This window comes from Neovison vison, chromosome 1 (assembly GCF_020171115.1).
Source record: "Neovison vison isolate M4711 chromosome 1, ASM_NN_V1, whole genome shotgun sequence".
In the NCBI taxonomy this organism is placed as follows: domain Eukaryota; kingdom Metazoa; phylum Chordata; class Mammalia; order Carnivora; family Mustelidae; genus Neogale; species Neogale vison.
Window position 1 is genome coordinate 251,064,299 of NC_058091.1, and position 21,112 is coordinate 251,085,410.

The 21,112-nt window shown below is 41.6% G+C and overlaps 1 protein-coding gene across 1 annotated transcript in view; it reads right to left on the reverse strand.

Moving 5' to 3' along the window:
- The window catches only part of LMNB1 (lamin B1), a 53,169-nt gene extending 42,940 nt beyond the window's left edge, over positions 1 to 10,229 (reverse strand). The window contains exon 1 of the mRNA XM_044228491.1: positions 9,552 to 10,229. Within this exon, the coding sequence (XP_044084426.1) occupies positions 9,552 to 9,910 (359 nt within the window). The 5' untranslated portion in view covers positions 9,911 to 10,229. The remainder of the gene's footprint in view (positions 1 to 9,551) is intronic.
- Between the last annotated feature and the right edge of the window lie 10,883 nt (positions 10,230 to 21,112).

Here is a 21,112-nt window from a genome sequence, read left to right on the forward strand (position 1 = left end):
CCCCCTGTCAGTCTCTGTGCTGGGTGTGGAACCTGCTTGGGATTCTCTCTCTCTCTCTCTCCCTCCAACCCCCTCTTAAAAAAAAAAAAAGAAAAGAACTAAAAAGAATCTCCAAAATTAAAATTAAATTCCTCTAAACAGGAAATGGGAATCCATCTGCTGTTGATGGCATCAAAAATTGGCAAAATGGTAATTACTTTATCCAGTGGCTAACATTTAACCAGTAAACTAGTTAACTTTTAACCACTAAGTTAACCGGAAGAAAAAAACCTGTTATACTGTCAGCAAGAGTAGAGGATAATTGTTGTACTCTAACCGCCTCTGAGAAACTGGGAAGATAAGCAGTCACTGTGAAGCATATATCCTTGGTCACAGTAAGCTAAGTGACTGATAAAGTTATCAATATATCTTTAAAATGTGTTAAATGATAGAACAGTACATTTACTATTATAAATGTAAACCACTCACATGTAAAGTAGTGTTCCATGAAAAAAGATTACATATCACTATTTATCAAGAACTATTTTGTTAAAGAAAAAAGAACCATTTTTATTAGTAATATGGATATTAAGAGAAAAACTTAAGCACTTTTTTATGGAACTAGGGGCGATTTTAATTTTCTTCTTGCTGTTCACCTTTCTTTTCTAATTTTCCATAACAAACATAATTAATTTTTGTGTAATAAAAAAGCTCATTTTACTCTGGGGCTAATAATACATTCTATGTTAATAAAAAATTTGAATTTTTTTTTAAAAAGCTCATTTTTTAAATTTCCCCAAATAGAACAGCCATTACACAATCCCCTTACCAAAGAGCTACAGTGAAAAAAAGAAGTTAAAAATCCTGATTAGGAAACTTCCTTAGATCCCAACATCAGTTAGGCTTCCATCACTCACTCAATGCCTCAGTCTCAATCAATCTCACTATTTGTGAATGAAAGAGACCTACACTTATGATATAAAATTCTAAAGGACTCTAACTCAGACATACCAGAGGTGATGTCATCTATACAAATTAAAGGACAGATATTAACAGACTGTGCAAAGGGGGTAAAAAAGAAATCAGCAGCATATTATAATGCTTTATCTTTCATTCCATGTTTACTTTCTTAAATGTGGGTACACTACAAGATTACCCAGTTAAAGGGATTAAACCTAGGGATTAAATTCCAACAACTCCAAAAGATATCTTGCTCTACCATACCAAACACACTTTGAAAGCATAGGAAGAAAGTGTTATGACAGTTTAATTACTTGGGATTTGCCTCCTAGACTTTAACACCAATTCTAGGGGCTTCACCCTTCCATTTATTCCCCTGAAAATTAACTTTAACATGCAGGTTTATAGCTCTTGTATTAAGGTCAGGGTGTTACTGTCAACTTGTTTCTACCAGAACAAAATAAGGACATAAACAAAAGACAAGTAAAAAATAAAGGTTTCTGTTTTTCAACTAATCATCCTATATACAAAGAAAATTCCCTAAAGCAGATTAGCATTTAGTACATTAGGTGTGAAAACTGAACAAGAATGTTAAAATAAGCCTACAGTGTTGTTTACCTTATAACATTTCCTAAATTTCATTCTATCGGTGACTAAAATACATAGAAAGCCAAAAAAGGAAGTATATACATGTACTAAGTCCAAATATATAGTAAATTCCAACGTCCCTCCCCACTAGGAAAGTAATAGGAAAAATTTTACCATATTTACATTTCAGTACTCTTTAAAACTGCTAAAATTTCAGCAATTTTCCTTGCTAAAATATTAGCAATACTTTATCCAAATACTGCTGGGTAAAATTCATCATTATGACACAAATAAATACTAGGCTAAATAATGGTCTAAGTTTCTCATTTCTTCCTGAGATTCAGAAAACTACTACTCACTCCTAAACATAATTATACAGATGAGGAAATGCAGACTTAAAGAATTTAAGTACCTGCCCTAAGTCACAAAAAATAAGAAGCTGCAACTTATGCAGTACTCCTGATACTACCTATCTCATACTATTGTGATTGACAGTGTCCCAAATACATTTGTTAGCAGCACATAAGTACCAGTATGCACTTTTAAATGAAAACACATGAATCCAAATTTCCCACTAGAAGTTTCCTTACTAATATAACAAAGCAAAATCAAAAGAATGTTATTTTCCCCCAAAGGAATATACAAATAGGTTTAATCCCTCAACTGCAAATCCATCTTCCTCAAAGCAATGGTGCTTGGGAATGGAGACAGAAAGTCTACAAATCTTCAGGTATATGAATACCATGCAGAAATACAATCAACATTATATTCTTTGGACAAAAAACAAACTCCTATTTTCACTAAATTATATTTAAAAAGAAGCATTATTTGTTTTGAAAAGGTAAGAAATTATGCTTTAAATAATTAGATTTTGTACATTATTGCAAAGATTAATTTGAAAACACTGGCTTTGAGGCCTAATATCTATAAAACCTTAAACTTTTTCATAAGACAGTCTTTTCAGAATTTTTTTAAACAAAGGGACAGTAAAACTGGCTCAGCATCTTAAACAATCCTACAGCATCCACTATATATGTTACATACCAACGAGCTCCCATCACCACTTTTCTAATTCATAATTCTCAAAGAGAAACTTACCTGAGAGTTAATTTTGCACCTTTCCAAGCTTTAAAATCTACCACAAAACAAACAAGGAATAAAAGACAACTTCTAGAACCTGATGAATCCAATGAACTTAATAAAAAGAAGTCAATTGAAAAACTCAGATCCAGAGCCTGGGTGGCTCAATCAGTTGAGCATCCAGCTTTTGGTTTTGGCTGAGGTCATGATCTCAGGGTCATGGGATCAAGCTCACTCCCTCACTCCTATTCTGTCCCTCCCACCACTCCCACTCATGTGCTCTCCCTCTAAAATACATAAATAAATAATATCTTTTTAAAAAACAAAAACACAAATCCATATTCTCCTTTATGCACTTCCAGAATTTCTAAAACCAAATATTTTCATTAATTCATTTGGTGATAAAATCTGACCTAAATGGACACGAGGCTATTTTTAGTTGTCTTTCTCTACTTACTGTAACTATTAATATCTTTCCTTGCAGAAATATCTGTTTCACAATGGAACACCACCCCCCCATGCCCCACTGGGGGTATCCTAATAGTACATGCACATTACCTTCTTAAAATGGAAAGTGTTTTTACTTTCAGAACACACCTAGCCATAGGATTTTACATAAAAAACTGTGGACCCATATCACTGGGGGAAAAAAAAATGCATCCACAAAATTCGTTACTAAACAACTGACAGACTAACTTAATTCTCTTATATCTAGCTTCCCTGTCTAGTTAATACTGAAATTCTGAAATGTTAATCTTCCCCTTTTGTGTTGACTGATGACACTCATAATCATTCTTAGAAATCGATCCCCAAAAATGTTTCCAATCCATATAAGTTTGGACTGAATCAGAGTACCTATATCTTAGATCTGAGATGTTTTTCTGTGAGAGACCAAGTGTATAGAAGCTACTGTCAAAAGTATTGACAAAAGAAGTATTATCAAAATCTCTCCAGCAGGACCAAGCATCTTCATAAATTCTTCTGTCTCTGAGGTATGCTGTCTGCTGAGGAACCAAAAAGGGACAAAGTAATTTTAGAATCTGTAATATTTTTTTAAGATTTTATTTATTTATTTGACAGAGAAAGGGCAAGAGAGCATGAAAGACGGGATGGGGTACAGAGAGCAGGACAAGCAGACTCCCTACTGAGCAGGAAGCCCAAGGTGGGGCTCAATCCCAGGACCCTGGGTTCATGACCTGAGCCCAAAGAGGACATTTAACCTAATGAGCCACCCTGGCACTCCTGGAATTTATAATTTTCGTAATCCACCTACATGATACACTAATTACAAAGACTCTAAATAAATTAAAACAGGGTGCCTGGGTGGTTCAGTGGGTTGGGCCTCTGCCTTAGGTTGGGTCAGGAGCACAGGGTCCTGGGATCAAGCCCCACATCAGGCTCTCTGCTCAGTGGAAGGCCTACTTGCCCCTCTCTCTCTCTGCCTGCCTGTCTGCCTGCTTATGATCTCTGTCTGTCAAATAAATAAATAAAAATCTCTCTAAAAAAAAAAAAATTAAAAACAAAAAATTATTCTCAAATAAAAGAGCTAAATGGACCCAAAAGACGAAAAATTTCTTCCTTTTCATCTTATAAATTATATTTCAATTATTAGTCAAAAGAAATGATTTCTAAGATTCCTATATAGGCATTAGCCACCTCACTACACCCTAATAAAAGGCATGTCCCATTAAAAAAAGTATGTCCCATACAAAAACCTGTAGCATCAAAATGAATTAGGAAGGGATCATCAGCAGACATTCCAACAGACATTTCTAGAAGATGAAAAGTATATAAAAGTACATATCACAAAACATACACAGAAGGACTACAGGAGAAAGTGAGGGTGACTCAAAATGGGACCATTAACCCATGGAACAGCTTTGCACCCGATCCCCACCAGCTTATCTTACCCTAACTGCAGGCTTTCCAACAAGTTAACCAAGGGGACAGCCCATTCATACATAAAGGTCCTAATTTGTCCTTGCATTAGAAAAGGGAGGGAAGGGGGCTCCTGGGTGGCTCAGTGGGTTGGGCCTCTGCCTTAGGTTGGGTCAGGATCTCAGGGTCCTGGGATCGAGCCCCACATCGGGCTCTCTGCTCCTTGGGGAGCCTGCTTCCCTTCCTCTCTCTCTGCCTGCCTCTCTGCCTATGATCTCTGTCAAATAAATAAATAATTTTAAAAAAAGAAAAAGAAAAGGGAGCAAAGGAGCAACCTAAACAACAAAAGCAGTAATGCTCAACCATTCATTTGTAGATGCTGACATCCAAGGATCATGCACATGAAAAAAAATCACTTGCAAATAAATAAATAAATAAATAATAACCAAACAAAAGAAACAAATGACCAAGGAGGGAAAAAGAGATAATCCAGTGAACAGAAAAGAATTTTAGAAAGAAAATCCTAAGTATCATCCTCAGACAGAATAAAGAAAATAATACATCCTTAAAACAGGAACAAAGTGAGCGAAAGAGAATACCTGTACAAAAAGATTTCTTGGAATTAAAAGTATGACTTCAGCCTTTACTATGTCACTATTGAGCTAGAGAAGAGTCAGAGTAATTTCCGAGAATGGAAAAAAAATTATGAGCAGCAGTGTTCAACATCCCCACCAGAGAACAAAGAAAATAGAGCACAGAAAGGTATGGAATAAAGTAAGTTTCCCAGAGCTAAATAAAGATTAAAACTTTAAATAGAAAAAAACCACTGACAAAAGAAAGAATACATAATGGAAATACCCATTCCTAGTCTCACCACCATGCAATTTCAGAAAATTAGGATAAAAGAAAATTCCAAAGCTTACACAGAGAAAAAAGCAAAAGCAATTACCAAAAGAAAATAACTGTGACTGGCATCAGACAGAGATTACAACACTAGATGCTAGAAGACAATGGAGCAATATGGTAATTCCCAAGTTCTGCGGAAAAAACGTTGAACCAGTATTCTATACCTAACCCAACTATCAATCAAGCATGAAACGGAAAAAGCTACTTTCAGACAAACAGAACTCAGGAAATTTACATCTTGACAACTTTTCTGAATAAGTTTCTTAAGGATGTTCTCCAACAAAATGAGGGAAGACACTAAGGAAAGGAAGATATGTGATCTAGGGGTAAACTGGGTTTAAATCAGGTTGATTCCTAGGACTCAGCTGCACAGCATGTCTTAACAGCCGAAAGCTTCAGGGGAATAAAGAATAGTTATGTAGGGGCACCTGGGTGGCTCAGTGGGTTAAGCTGCTGCCTTCGGCTCAGGTCATGATCTCGGGGTCCTGGGATCGAGTCCCGCATCAGGCTCTCTGCTCGGCAGGGAGCCTGCTTCCCTCTCTCTCTCTCTGCCTGCCTCTCCATCTACTTGTGATTTCTCTCTGTCAAATAAATAAATAAAATCTTTAAAATATATATAGAAATAAATTAATTAATTAAAAAAAAGAATAGTTATGTAAAAGATATTGTAATTACTATCTTTTAAAAGTCTTCTTTAGTCAACAAGAAAAATAAAAGACCATTTATGGACAAAACTGTACCCAAAAAACCAGGGTTAGGGCACTAGGGTGGCTCAGTCAGTTAAGTGTCTGACTTGTGCTCAGGTCCTGATTCCAAGCTCGAACATTCAGTGGGGAGTCTGGCTGTCCCTCTGCCACTCCCCTCCACACCCTCATGCATGAGTGCTCTCTCTCAATACACAAATAAAATCTTTAAAAACAATTTTTTTTTACTATCAGAGTTGAAACCTCAAATGAAGTAAAATGTGGCATGTTTTGAACAACTGATGGAATGTTAGAAAAGAAAATGCATCTGATGCGGACAAAGGGAATATATGTACAGATTTTTTCAAATGAACTTTTAATCCCAGCACACTAAAGGATATCTCAGAAGATATTATTTTCAAACCCTAAGCAGGCCTTCCTTAACCATACCAACCCTTCACCTCCTTTACTTTTTAAAAAATATTTATTTATTTTAGAGAGAGAGTTCACGTGCATGTTAAAGAGGAGGAGCAGAGGGAGAGGGAGAGACCCAAGCACAGTCTTCGCAGAGCAGGACTAGATCTCACCACCAGATCACAGGACCCGAAATCAAGGTTCAGACACTTAACCTAACTTAACCTTAACCTGCCTTATTTCTATTCCTCTAACATCTGTTACTACCTAATATCATACCACAAACATTATTTTATTGATTTTAACGTATTTAGTCTTCACTTTTTAATTCTGCTTCAACTAGCATACATCTCACAATCCATATACAGCATTTTTTCCTCTTTAACTGACAAACAGAAACACATCACTGTGTAAGTTTAAGGCATAAAGCATGATGGTCTGATTTACAAATACCATTTAATGATTAACACAACAGGTTCAACTAACATCCATCTTCTCATATAGATACAAAAGAGAAAAGGGGAAAAAAATTCTCCCTGTGATGAGAACCATTAGGATTTAGCCTCTCTCATATATATTGTATGGCATGATGACCTCATGCATCATGTTATACATTACATATCTAGTACTAATTTATCTCATAACTATGTGTATGTTTTGACTCTCTTCCTCCATTCCCTCCTCCCCCTTCATACATACCATTTTATAATTATAGTCGGCCAGGTGGCAGTCTTGTTACCATGTGAAAAACAATCAGTAGTTAACTTTTTTTTTATTTTTAGATTTTACTTATTTATTTGACAGACAGAGATAACAAGTAGGCAGAGAGGCAGGCAGAGAGAGGAGGAAGCAGGCTTCCCGCCGAGCAGAGAGCCTAATGCGGGGCTTGATCCCAGGACCCTGGGATCATGACCTGAGCCGAGGGCAGAGGCTTTAACCCACTGAGCCACCCAGGCGCCCCAGTAGTTAACCTTTGAAAAGATTATAAAAGCATCAACACCAAAATGCTTCAGATTAGATGAAACAGGACCTTTATCCATTTGCTGGTTATCTCCCAGCTGTAGTCAGCAAAATAAGGTCAGTAATTTATTTATTTAAAATGTATTTAGGGCGCCTGGGTGGCTCAGTGGGTTAAGCCGCTGCCTTCGGCTCAGGTCATGATCTCAGGGTCCTGGGATAGAGTCCCGCATCGGGCTCTCTGCTCAGCAGGGAGCCTGCTTCCTCCTCTCTCTCTCTGCCTACTTGTGATCTCTCTCTCTGTCGAATAAATAAATAAAATCTTTAAAAAATAAAAAATAATAAAATAAAATGTATTTAAAAATCTCTGTAGTCTCTGCACATAGAACAGTGACTGGCACATAACAGATAGTTAATCTGTCACATTTTAACATCTCTGAAATAGGAATGGGTCCAACAGAATGGATCCTACACAGCTGGTTCTAATGTTTTTTTCCTTAGTGGTATATACAGTCATGGCAAGTCATTACAAGCAGTGGCATCTAGGATTTGAAGAAACTCCGTAACAAAAAAAATTACAAAAAATTGGACAGTACAAAAGAAAAATGGACAGTGGTGTGACTGAAATGACCCATTTCAAAAGAGAACTCCAAAGGTCGGTAAATCCAAGAAATAGAAAAACAAGCATATCATTGAGTTATGAAACTAAACATCCAAATAAATAAAAACAAAAAGAGCTAAATACAATTGCCTCCTGGAAAAAGCAGAATGTCACACGTCTTTCACTATAAGCCAGGCTACAATTATTTTTTTTATCAAATGCACTTAGTTTTTATGAACTATTTTTCATATATTAATAAGGTGGGGAAGTAAAGATGCACACATACAAAATCACAGAGAATGAGACAGGGACATTCACACAGATACAGACAGAAAGACATTCACGGGCAGAGTCAAAGTCAAGAGTCAAGCATCTCCAGAAATTTCAACGGACAATAGAGGATGAAGACCATGACTTCTGGGAACAAATTTAGCAAATATCTAAAACATGACATCAACACTAGTTTCGTACTTATTACAATTATGCCATTTTGCTCATCGGAAAGTCAAGGTAGGCTCAGCAAAGCCTTGCAAGTTTATCCTTGGGCCCCGGACCGCTTTAGGTGTAATAATTACAAACTCAACCTCTCCACACTTCACTTTCACCTGCCCTGGCTTGTCATTAATGACAATGACAGACGCGGAGGCTGAAAAGGTATCTCCAGTACCACAAAGAACTGACTACATTAAAGGGGTGCAAAAACTCGGGGAGGAGACTGCTGCTGGGGGGTGGGCAGTCCGCGGATAAGAGAACGGTGGCCATGACATGCAAAAACCGAGCTTCCGTCGTCGGGTCCACAAAAGCACCCAAAGGGACCCGCGCCTAATTTCGTAGAAAGAAAAGACACTGTTCCCCAAAGAAAGCTAAAGAGCTTAAAAGCCCAACTGGCCCTGGGCGGGCAGAGGCGCGCAGTTCAGACCCCGCCCAAGACAGGCGTAAAATGATTGCAAAATGTCACGGGGCCCAGACTGAGCGCGCCAAAGCGGGACCCACCCCCGGGAGACCGGGACGCCGGAGGCAGGTCCCTCCCCTTCCTCTCTCCGCCCGCGCAGAGCTCATTCATTCTTGAGGCGGGCAGCCCTTCTTCCCCGGCCGGCTCTCCCGGCCCCGCAAACCCACCAGCGGCTTTGTCTCCGGCCCGGCCGGAAACCGGAGCGCGCACTCGAGCGCGCGCCGAGACGCAGCCACCCCGCACCTGGGGCCCGCCGGGCAGCCTCGCCGGAGAACCCTTCTAGATCTCGGGCGCAAGGCCCCAAGCCGGCCGCTCCTCCTTGGCGGCCTCAGGTGCGCGCTTCGCCCGGTCCTGCTCGGTAGCCGGGAGAAGAAAATGTGCATCCTGGTCGCGCCGTCTCTACCATTCGAGGCCCTTTTGAGACCCCTGTCCCCGCTATGAAACACTCGATTCTCCTTCCGAAGGGCGTAGGCACCAGGCCATGCTCTCCCGCCCCCGAGCGGCGCCCCCAGCCCCTTTTGTGAGCCAACGCGGCCGCCAGGCGGGCACTCACTTGAGGACCAGCTGGTCGTGCTCGGCTTTGAACTTGCCCAGCTCGATCTGCAGCTTGGCGCGCTCGCGGGCCGTGTCGTCGAGTGCGCGTCGCGCGTCGGCCAGCTCGGTCTCGTACAGAGCCTTGAGGCCGGTGAGCTCGCGGCCGCGCACCTCCTCCCGCTCCGTCACCTGCAGCTGCAGCGCGCTGTTCTCCGTCTCGAGGCTGCGCACCTTGTCGATGTACACGGCCAGCCTGTCGTTGAGCTCGCGCAGCTCCTCCTTCTCCTGCAGCCGCGACAGCCGCGTGGGGCTCAGCGGCGTAGCGGGGGCGCTGGCGCGGCTGCCCGACCGCGGCGGCACGGGGGTCGCGGTCGCCATGGCGGGCGGCGGGGCGACTGGCGGGCGGAGCAGAGCGGAGAGGGCTGCAGAGGGCGAAGCAGGGACCGAAGTCACAAGCCGACGACCCGCGCCCGCGGAGAAGGCGGCGTGGGAAGGGAGAAGCACCTGGGTTGGCGGGAGCCGGGTTACAGCACAAAGGGCAAAGGGAGAAGACTGCCAATCAACCGTAAAATGCCCTTTGTAAGAAAATGCGCACACACTCACACACACACTCGGGAAGATTCGGGGCGAGGGTGACCAGGAAGGCCGAGCAGGGTCCGCGCGCCGCCGCCGCCGCCGCCGCCGAGTCTCCCGCCCGCCGCACTTTGTTTCCTCTCAGGCGGCGCGGAGCGGCGGGGTGGGGGGGGCGAAGGGGAGGGAGGGAGGAGGGCGGCGGGGGGCGGAGGTGGCGCGAGCAGTGGCGCCGCGCTCTCCAACATGGCCGGCGCCTCCCGGCACTTCCACGTGACGGTCACCGGCCAATAGAGAGCCCGCGGCGCGGTCCGGGGCTCGGGGGCCGGGCCTGTAAATTCAAAATCTGGGCCTCGGGCAACCGTCGGCCTGGCGCGCGGGGCTGGGCGTGGCTGGGGAAGGTCTGAGGGAGGCGGAGTGGGGCGCCTGGGACTGTTCGCCTGGCAGTCCAGGGCCCAGCGTTGGCCGGACCTTCCCGCCACCCCGCGAGGACCCCCGGAGGGGCCGGGCCTGCGGGTGGCGGGAAGAAGCCCGGAGGTTTTCCGGGGCGGGTCCGCGCCTCCGCCCCCACCCAGCGGTTCAGGGAAATTCAAACGTTAACGGCCATAACAGCCACACGCAAGGGTTCTGGAGGCCAGGACGACCGCGGACGTTGTAATCTTATACCCGCCCGGCGGAGAGGGCTCGGAAGCCGACCCGGAGGCCTGGCCGCTGTGGAGTTACGTAATGGGCTCTGGTGTCCGAGGTTCAAAACCCGCTGCGTGCCGGTGCCAAGTGCAAACCTTTATTTTTCTCTCGGAGGGAAAACGGTGTATGCCAACACCTCCTCGCTGTCAAACTGACGTATGCCTGCGTGTCTTGAAGCGACTGAGCCCGCAGAAAAGCCAGAAACGCTGACTTGGGAGTCGCAAGTGACATTAACGTGTAAAGGAACCCGTACAAGCTGCTAATCGTTTTGCTTCACTAAAAACCAATGCATCACAATCTAAACTTGTGTAAATTTAAGTAGAAATGACTTCTTAAAAAAAAAATGATCCTTCAAATGTAACTGAAAACGAATGCTAGTACAATGTCCGTTATCGCTTTGAAAAGTTTTTGCTCTTAGGCTGACGTTTGCTGGAATTTACTGTGCCCTGCACCGGGCTTTTCGTGGGTTATGCCTACATGCGGCCGCTTTGAGGTGGGGGAACTGTATCTTTTCCCTTTGAGAATTCACCCATTTAATAGACGAATTTCCTTAAGGCTGCCCCGGGAGGGGCAGGATAGCATTTGAACCCAGTTTCATTTTGACTCCAGAGCTTCGCCCTTAAACTATAATCTAGAAGGCCACCTCACAATCTAGTGGGAGCCCATCTGTAGAGTAATGACAGGTTAGCTACCTTAATAATGGTAGTAATGAAGACCACAATGCTCTTTAAATATTAATCAAGTCATGTACATAAGAATTAGTGAAGGGCACCAGGCTGCGTATCACCCTGGGGCGATATCTGGGCACCCGGAGTGAAGATGATCGCCTTATTAATGCTGTTCTTTTCTGCCCTGTTATCTAAAATACCACGCTGAGAGTTGAAGTTGGTGTTAGCTTAAAGGGAAATATTCAGACAATTTTAATAACTTAAGGTCTTGAAAAGCCAAATTAGTGGTGAAGGAATGAGACCTAAGGAAGGTGAGTGCTGATCTGAGGTGATGGAATCCAGCCTTTCTGCTACAGAGTTTGGTTTTCACACCATACTCCCCTCTGCCTTAGCCTTTTAAAAAATATTTTGAATTTTTAAGTATTTTCTTTCCACTTTTGAAGTGTTCAAACTGGATGTGAAGTGATTTCGGGCGTGATCTGTGTTACTCTCATGCCCATGAAGCTTTCTCTTGATAGAATCCCTCAATTTCAGATTATGTGTAGAAGACTCAGGTTATGTGCTCTTATCTGAAACGACAAAGACACTGGAGTCAAACAGTTGAAGATTTGCTACTGTTAGCTGTGTGACTAATGGAAGTTATTCCCTGGTTTCCTCAGAGGAAAATGGAGATGATTCCTACCTTGCAGGGGGGCTTGTAAAGATTAAATTTTAAATATATAATCTGGGATGAGTAGTAATTCTTTTTTTTTTTAAGATTTTATTTATTTGACAGAGTACCAGTGGTGAGCGGAGGGAGAGGGAGAAGTAGAGTCCCTGCTGAGCAGGGAACCAGGTGCAAGGCTCCATCCCAGGACTCCGAGATCATGACCTAAGCCCAAAGCAGATGTTTCCCTGACTTGAGCCACCCAGACACCTCTAGTAATTCTTCCTAGCAGTAATTCTGTCTCCAATCAAAAGCAATTTTAAAAAATGGGGGAAAAAATAGAAAATCTTTTAGCCATGTATATATATATCCACCAAGACTCAACTTGCTGGGACATTGTTTCCCTCTTCAGTACTCTTCCCACAGCACAAAGCTACTTCATGACCTAGAGACAACTTATTGGACATTTGCCCTACTTTCTGTATATCGTTTGGATCTGAGACAGCACAATACAAGATACCTATCATACCTGGCAGAGGGGCCCAGACTAGGATGGGGATAGGGAGGCAGGAAGAAAGGAAGGAGATATGGAAATCTTACAGTAACCCAATTTGTGCGGGGAGAGAGGAGTGAGATCTGAGCATACAGTGCAAACAAATGGGCTATCTAGGGCTGAAGTACAAGACAAAAAATATTGCTAAGTGGTATCTCCTCAATATATGATTGCTAACTAAATGCAAGAAGAAATAAATTAATACATAGTCTTCTATTAAGGCCACATTGTTTCTGTTTAATACACTTTGCAAAGTTAATCCTATTTCCAGTTATCATGAAAGCATAACAATAAATCATGTTTCGGAAGGTTGAAATATCCAGCATCCTTTCAAATTAATTTTTATTTTTGTGTTTTAAAAAGAGCAAAAGAGTTTTAAAGGTGTCTTTATCATCTTCAAAAGCATCATTCTCTGGCTAAAATTAACAAGTCAGGAAATGACAGATGCTGGTGAGGATGTGGAGAAAGGGGAACCCTCCTACACTGTTGGTGGGAATGCAAGCTGGTGCAACCACTCTGGAAAACAGCATGGAGGTTCCTCAAAATGTTGAAAATAGAACTACTCTATGACCCAGCAATTGCACTACTGGGTATTTACCCTAAAGATACAAACGTAGTGATCCAAAGGGGCACGTGCACCCGAATGTTTATAGCAGCAATGTCTACAATAGCCAAACTATGGAAAGAACCTAGATGTCCATCAACAGATGAATGGATAAAGAAGATGTAGTATATATACACAATGGAATACTATGCAGCCATCAAAAGAAATGAAATCTTGCCATTTGTGGTGATATGGATGGAACTAGAGGGTATCATGCTTCACAAAGTAAGTCAACTGGAAAAAGACAACTATCATATGATCTCCCTGATATGAGGAAGTGGAGATGCAACATGGGGGGTTAAGGGGGTAGGAGAAGAATAAATGAAACAAGAAGGGATTGGGAGGGAGACAAACCATAAGTGACTCGTTGTCTCACAAAACAAATTGAGGGTTGCTGGGGGGAGGGGAGTTGGGAGAGGGGGGTAGGGTTATGGACATTGGGGAGGGTATATCCTGGGGTGGGTGCTGTGAAATGTGTAAACCTGGCGATTCACAGACCTGCACCCCGGGGATAAAAATATATGTTTATAAAAAATAAAAATTTTTTTAAAAGCATCATTCTCTTAGCAAAGCTGCATGAAATTTATATACTGTTCCAAGTTGTTTTCTAAACTATTAAGATCCAGATATTTGATAAAAGTAGAATTGGCAGAGTTTTTTTAACCCAGTGATTCTGTCTTAGTGATACCTTAGAATTTAGTTAAAAGGAGAAACCAATTTGCATTCTTGCATTTCTGTTTTATTTCATGCCAAAATATGGTCATAATGCTACTTTACTTATAAAAGTCGTCTTTAAAGCATTTCTTAAACCAGTATTTATGCATCTGGTTTTCAACATTTCTTCTTTTTTTCATCCTACAAAAGTATGACCCTTCCTCCTGTATTCTACCTCTTTACCTTTAGAGTGGTAAAAATAAGAAAGTCTAGAGTCAACGTGTAAGACTTATTTATACAGAATTCAGCTGTTTACTCTGATTGGAACTGACCCTGCTCAAAAGTTAAGGGCTTTTCTTTCATCTATTTATACAGAATTCAGCTGTTTACTCTGATTGGAACTGACCCTGCTCAAAAGTTAAGGGCTTTTCTTTCTCACGATGAAGTCTTTAGTCTTTGATGGATGGTTTTATCCCTACTCAGTAATACTTAAATGTATTCATCTAACTTCAAACTATAGAGATGAGACTTTTCTCATCTAAAATCTTTGTTTCCTGACCCTACATCTGAATTCAAGACAACAGATGAAAAAGGAAAATAATGATATTTTCATAGTTGATGTACTAGAATAAAACAATGAATTTTCAACCAGATGTCTTCATGTTCTTCATTACCACAATTTTGGGGTACCATTCTTCTCAGGATGGCATTGTAAAACCAGGACTAAAGACAATAACACCACTCTCAGTTTTAAAGTTTAATAATTTTGAAATAGGTAGAGGAAAAGATTTTAAAAGAAAGGTAGTCCGGCTGAACGAGTCCCCTCCATCCCGTCTTCCCATCCCTACTACCTCTGCTCCAATAAGAGCCTCTTGACTGGGGAAGGAAGGCGATTTGTGGGAGTCACCATCTCTTGTCCCACCCCTGAGCAGAGTTGAGGGTAGGAGATGAAGATCCAAGAATACAGATGGTTTTTGCCTCACAATAACATTCCCTATTTTCTTCCATCTCTCTGCAGCAGAGCAGAATCCAAGATCAGCCTTCTCTAGAACCATGGTATTTAGCAGCCTAGGGGAAAAAATGGCAACAAGGGGTAGGAGAAGAAATACGAGGAATGAATGTAGGCAGAAGAGGCTAACCATTTGTGATGGTTAATTTTGTGTGTTGAACAGATCTGGGTGACAGCGCCCAGATATGTAGTCACACATTATCTGGGTGTTTGTGTGAGGTTGTCATGCATGAAATTAATATTTAGATCAGTGAGCTTTGAGTAAAGCAGATTGCCCTCTGTAATGTGGGTGGGCCTCATCCAATCCACTGAAAGCCTGAAAGGAACAAAAGACTGACCTCCCCCAAGCAAGATGAAATTCTAACAGAAGACAGCCTTCAGCCTTGAGCCTCAACAAGGCTCTCCAACCTGTTGACCTACCCTGCAGATTTCGGACTTGCCCACCTCCCAGTCATATGAGCCAATTCCTTGAAATTGTCTATATGTACATATAATATTGAATCTGTTTCTTTCAAGAATCCTAAGACATCTTCCCTATGTCCCACTAGAAGAATGTAGAGGAGGTTAAAAAAAAAAAAAAGCCAACAGATTGAGATGAGTCAGTGGGAGAGGGAACCTGCAGACCAACCTAGGCGAACAGGCCACCCGAGGCATGGTGGAACAGTACACAACTCAGCAGAAGCACAAGGGGTAAAAGTGACAGAGGCCAATGTGCTCCAGAATCATGAGAACTCACATCTAGAAAAGGCCAGTACAGGGGCGCCTGGGTGGCTCAGTGGATTAAAGCCTCTGCCTTCAGCTCAGGTTATGATCCCAGGGTCCTGGGATCGAGCCCCGCATCTGGCTCTCTGCTCAGCAGGGAGCCTGCTTTCCCCTCTCTCTCTGCCTGCCTCTCTGCTACTTGTAATCTCTGTCTGTCAAATAAATAAATAAAATCTTTAAAAAAAAAAAAAGAAAGAAAGAAAAGGCCAGTACAGAGTAGAAAGAGCAAAACCAAAAAGCAGGCGACTCTCCCTACAGCTGTTAAGAATCTCCCTAGGTAGGGGTGCCTGGGTGACTCAGCTGCCTTCAGCTCAGGTCACAATCCCAGGATCCTGGAATGGAGTTCTCAGTTGGACTTCTTGCTGGACAAGGAGCTTGATTCTCTCCTTCCCTCCGCCTGCCCTCCTCCTGCTTCTCCTCTCTCTCTCTGTCAAATAAATACAATGTTTTTAAAAGGGGGGTGGATCAGACAATTTAAAAAATCCCTGAATTTAGACTCAATCTCAGGAAGGACTGGAAGTATGAAAATGAAAAATGTGAAGGGTATTAAACTTGAATGTGATTGAAGTATAAATCTAAACTTGTCCAGGCCACTAGGAGATTGCAATCCCCAAAACCGAATGGCCCCCTACATCTCTTACATGGCTGTTCTCCACCGGTAACTTTTTTCCAATACAAGCTCTTCCCCACAAGGAGGAAAATCTGGCTTCTGGGCCTGGCAAGCCTAAGTTCTCCTAGTAGACTGCAATATAACAAATCTCAGGAAAACTGATTGCTTGATTGTTCTGGTCGTCAGCCCTGAACCAATTACTATATCCTTTGACCAGTCATGCCTAGGCCAAAATCCACGACTTTGATAAGCAGCGTGTGGGGAGTCTCGGAGGTCAAGGCTATCATCACCAAACCACATGGGATGGGTTCCATAAAGAATGAGGAATGCGTGCCAAAAAGTGATGAAGGAATGCTGGAAAAACAAAAACAGTATGTGTCTACCTCATGAAAGGAGAGAGAGAGAATTAACCCAAGCAGTTCCTTTCTTGCCCAAAATTCTCCAGAGATTTGCTTATTTTTGAAAGCCTGGTGGCTCATTTGGTTGAAGAGCCTACCCTTGGTTTCAGCTCAGGGTATGAGATGGAAGCACGCATCCTGCTCTGCACTCAGCATGGAATCTGTTTGTCCCTCTGCTCATCCCCCCAGCTCTAAAGTAAAATCTTTTTGAAAAATAAGAAACTTAAAGCGTTAAAATACAGGAGTGCCTGGCTGGCTCCGTCAGTAGACCATGCAACTCTTGATCTCGAGGTTATGCTTTCAAGCCCCACACTGGGCACAGAGCTTACTTACATGCATACTTGCATACATAAAGTTAAAAATACAACCTCTAAAATGCTTAGGATACCTCAAAGTCATATTCGTCTAGTTATTAATCCATGCATTTATTCACCAAACATTTGTGGAGGATTTCATTACATGCAGAACACAGGTGACTAATGTATGTACACAGTCCCTGCTCTCAGGAGCCCGACAGCCCAGCTGTGGACAGGCAATCATAAACAAACTCTGCCTCCCAGTGCCAGGTACTAACAAGGAGACGTGAACAAAAGGATGCAGGTGCATCAAGAACCAGAGAGGTTTCTGTGCTGGGGAGGAAGTCACTTCTTGGAAACAGATGATCTCTGAGCTGTGCTTGGAAGAATTTCAGCCTCCAGGGACTGGAAGATGAATCCAGTACTCTGTGCAGACCTGTAAATGGCAAACCACAGGCCTCAGGGAGAATTCGAGGGAAACTCCAGAGGGACTCCCTAATCTCCTATGGTGTGCTTTTTATTTCAGACCACGCTGTGGACAGAGTGCTTGAAACTAAGAATTAGTAAGGTGGTAAAGGAGGCAGATTTTAGTCAACAATTAACTTGAGGCCCGGCTTACCATGGTCAAGAAAAATGGAAAATTAAGGAAATTGCCGTACAATTAAAACAAGTAGATTATTCAAATTGTGTTGATACCTTGCCTAAGGCAAAACTAAGGTAAAAAACCAATTAAGCAGGAAATTTTGTTGAGTAACTCCTGTGTGCAAGGCATTACACTACATCCTACGAAAGAAATTTTTAAAGTGTGAAGTGTGATTCGTTCTCTCAATAAAGGTATTGTGTGTGTAGAAATGAAATATACAGGGGGTGCCTACGTGGCTCGGTTGGTTGAGCGTCTGCCTTCAGCTCAGGTCATGATCTCGGGTTCCTGGGATCCAGCCCTGCTTCCAAGTGAGCAGGGAACCTGCTTCTCTCTCTTTCTCTGCTCATCCCCTTGCTCATGCATCCTTGCTCTCTCTCTCTCTCTCTCTCTCTCAAGTAAGTAAATAAAATCTTAAATGAAATATATATACAAAAAAGTAGGTGAATCAATCAAGCTATGAATGATGTAGGTCCAAAGGAGTGAGGTTGATGACAAGTGTCTGGAGAATGAATTAATCCCCACAGGTTAGGACAGCATGAGAGGAACCAATTTTTCAGGAATAGAACTATTCTGTAATGTTAGATGACTCTATATTTTGCATAAAATATATGTTTGCAAAAAATTTATGAATGCTGAATATGAGTACCTGGGATGTAATGCTACCAGAAATATTCTGTTAAAGTCTCTGAAAAGACATGACATTGTGAAGTAATTAGGGACCTCTCCTATTTGCATATATGTTGAGTAAAGGGGCGACTGAAACTCTCCTATATTGCTGATAGGAGTACAACCACTTCAGAAAATTGTTTGGCTTTTCCTTATAAAATTAAAAATGCACCTATTCTGCAGGTCAGCAATTCTACTCCTAAGACAAATGAAAGCACATGGCTACTGAAAGACTTGCAGAAGAAGTTTTTTTTATAAAAAGTTTTTTTTTTCTTTAATAAAAGCCCAAACTGGAAAAAATCCAAATGCCCATCAAGAGAATGGACAAATAAATCATGATGTAAGTACCATTCAGCAATTAAAAAGAATGAGTTACAGATACCTTCACCAATGTGGATGAATCTCAGAACATTATATTGAGCAATAGAAAAAGTACATTTTATATGATTCATTTACATGAAATTCAAGGACAAATAAGTGTAAGCTTTTTAAAAGAAATCAAAACAGTGGATGTCCAAGGAGGGGAGAATTGATTGGAAGGGGGCATTAAAGAACTTTCTAGAATGATAGGGTCACGGGTATATGGACACAATTATACGAGCTCACGAGAGTATACACTTAATATGTGCATTTCACTATATGTAAATTTTACCACAGTAAAAATTATTGTATTCTGGTCTCTTATAGATTAGATTTTTAAACTCCTGAGATGTACTTCATAACTATTTCTTTGTAAATAGACAAGTTTCCATCTTATTTGTTATTTGAATTCTAAATATTCTGTGGACTCTAATACCTGTGTGATTTCTTCAGGAGACAGAAATTGTATACAGTCATTTTTTTAAGACAGTGACTTGATCAGATGCATTAAACTAATATAACATTGCATGTTAATTATACTTCAATTAAATTTTTTTTAAAGATTTTGTTTATTTATTTGACAGACAGAGATCACAAGGAGGCAGAGAGGCAGGCAGAGAAGGGGGGGAAGCAGGCTTCCTGCTAAGCAGAGAGCCCCATGTGGGGCTTGATCCCAGGACCCTGGGATCATGACCTGAGCTGAAGGCAGAGGCTTTAATCCACTGAGCCACCCAGGCGCCCCTTCGATTAAATTTTTTATTATTTTTTTCAATTAAAAAATTTTAAATAAGGGGTGCCTGGGTGACTCAGTAGATTAAGTGTCTGCCTCTTGATTTCGGCTCAGGTCGTGACCTCAGGGTCATGGGATCAAGCCCCATGTCAGGCTCAGCACTCAGCATAGAGTCTGCTCCAGATTCTCTGCCTCTGCTCCTCCCGCCATGTGCATTTTCTCTCTCTCTCTCTCAAAGAAGGAAACAAAATCTTTTAAAAAATTTTTTAAATAAGAAAATAAAATGTGTTTGAGTATGAAGACAGAGGTGTTCAGGCTGAAACGAGTTACTTGTAGAGAGTACTTTGCCATTTTTGATTTGGACAGATTGGAATATGTTGGAATATGAATACTACAAAACTGAGAACTTCATAAAGAACAAATAAAATTCTACTTATGAAATTCTGATTTGCACTATTATATTCATTTTGCTTTGTAAGATTGCATATTTAGACACTGATCATGCTATCGATGGCATACAAATACTGATCTCTAGCAATCCAGGGACCTGAGTTCTTTTAATAACATAACAACATTCTAAACTGAAGGCATACCATAAGTTTAATTCAGTAAGAGTGGAGAAGGAATTTTTAATAAGGGGATGAGGAGAAGGGAGAAAAAAAAAGGGACTTATCAGAATCCGGGGTAGCATCTCTTACAAAAGAGATCTAGTATTCAAATTTTATACTTTATATTTAAAAAGCCAAAAAATCACCTATCATTTCAATAATACATATTTTAAACTTCGATTAAATTTTCTCAGCCAAATGGGCTTTGTTTAAAAATTTGTAAAGTTTTTTTTTTGTTTTTGTTTTTGTTTTTTTAATTTTTAAACTGGCTGTGGTGGGGGAAGACAGAAATCCTCCTGCCTCTAAGGGGGTTTTTTAGATTTGAGGTGGCAGATGAGAATTTTGTATTTATCACAGGAGCTCAAGGGATGACAGCGTTATGAGACACTGCCGTGGAGAACAGACAGGAAATAGAGCACGCGGCTCCTGCCCTTAGTCTCCTGGGGCTCCTGAGTTACAGCCAGAGCCATATAAGTGAATATACAATTACCTATCGGAAGTAACTAGGTCAGACAGCTCACCATGTCATCTACGACTGCAGAGAAGTTCTGCTCTGACACCCTCTTGGAAAAACCACCCTGTAGTGATTTGAATCAGCTCCGCGAGGTTTTCAGAAAACCGTTGTCATTTAAAAGAAATTGGTTTCACTTCTCTAATCTTGACCCCTGAGTTTTTTGTTATTTACTATATATTTCCTGAAAGGGATTTAAATTGGGCTGAACTCAAAGCAAGGAAGGGAGAAAAGAGGTCTCCATGGTCATAGGGAAGTCACACAGGAGAGAGCCCAGCATTTTTCTTTTCAAAAGTAAAATGGATCCAAAATGGGGGCTTCACCCCCACATATTTAAAGTCATTTCTCCTATGAACTCCTGTGGCGTTATCATCTAGAGCAGTCATTTGGAACCTAGCGTATTGCTTTTGGGTCTGTCATTTCAACCAAACCATAAGACTCTTTAAGGGTGATGAACATTCTTGGGAGACACTGCAGAGGATGAAATATGGTTACTTTTCTGTCCATAGGCCCCCATATTTGAGTAGAGCAATATACAGCAAGAGATGCCCTAAGTACCCTGGCCTTCACTGATTTCATGACAAGTCTACTTTATTTAAGAACCA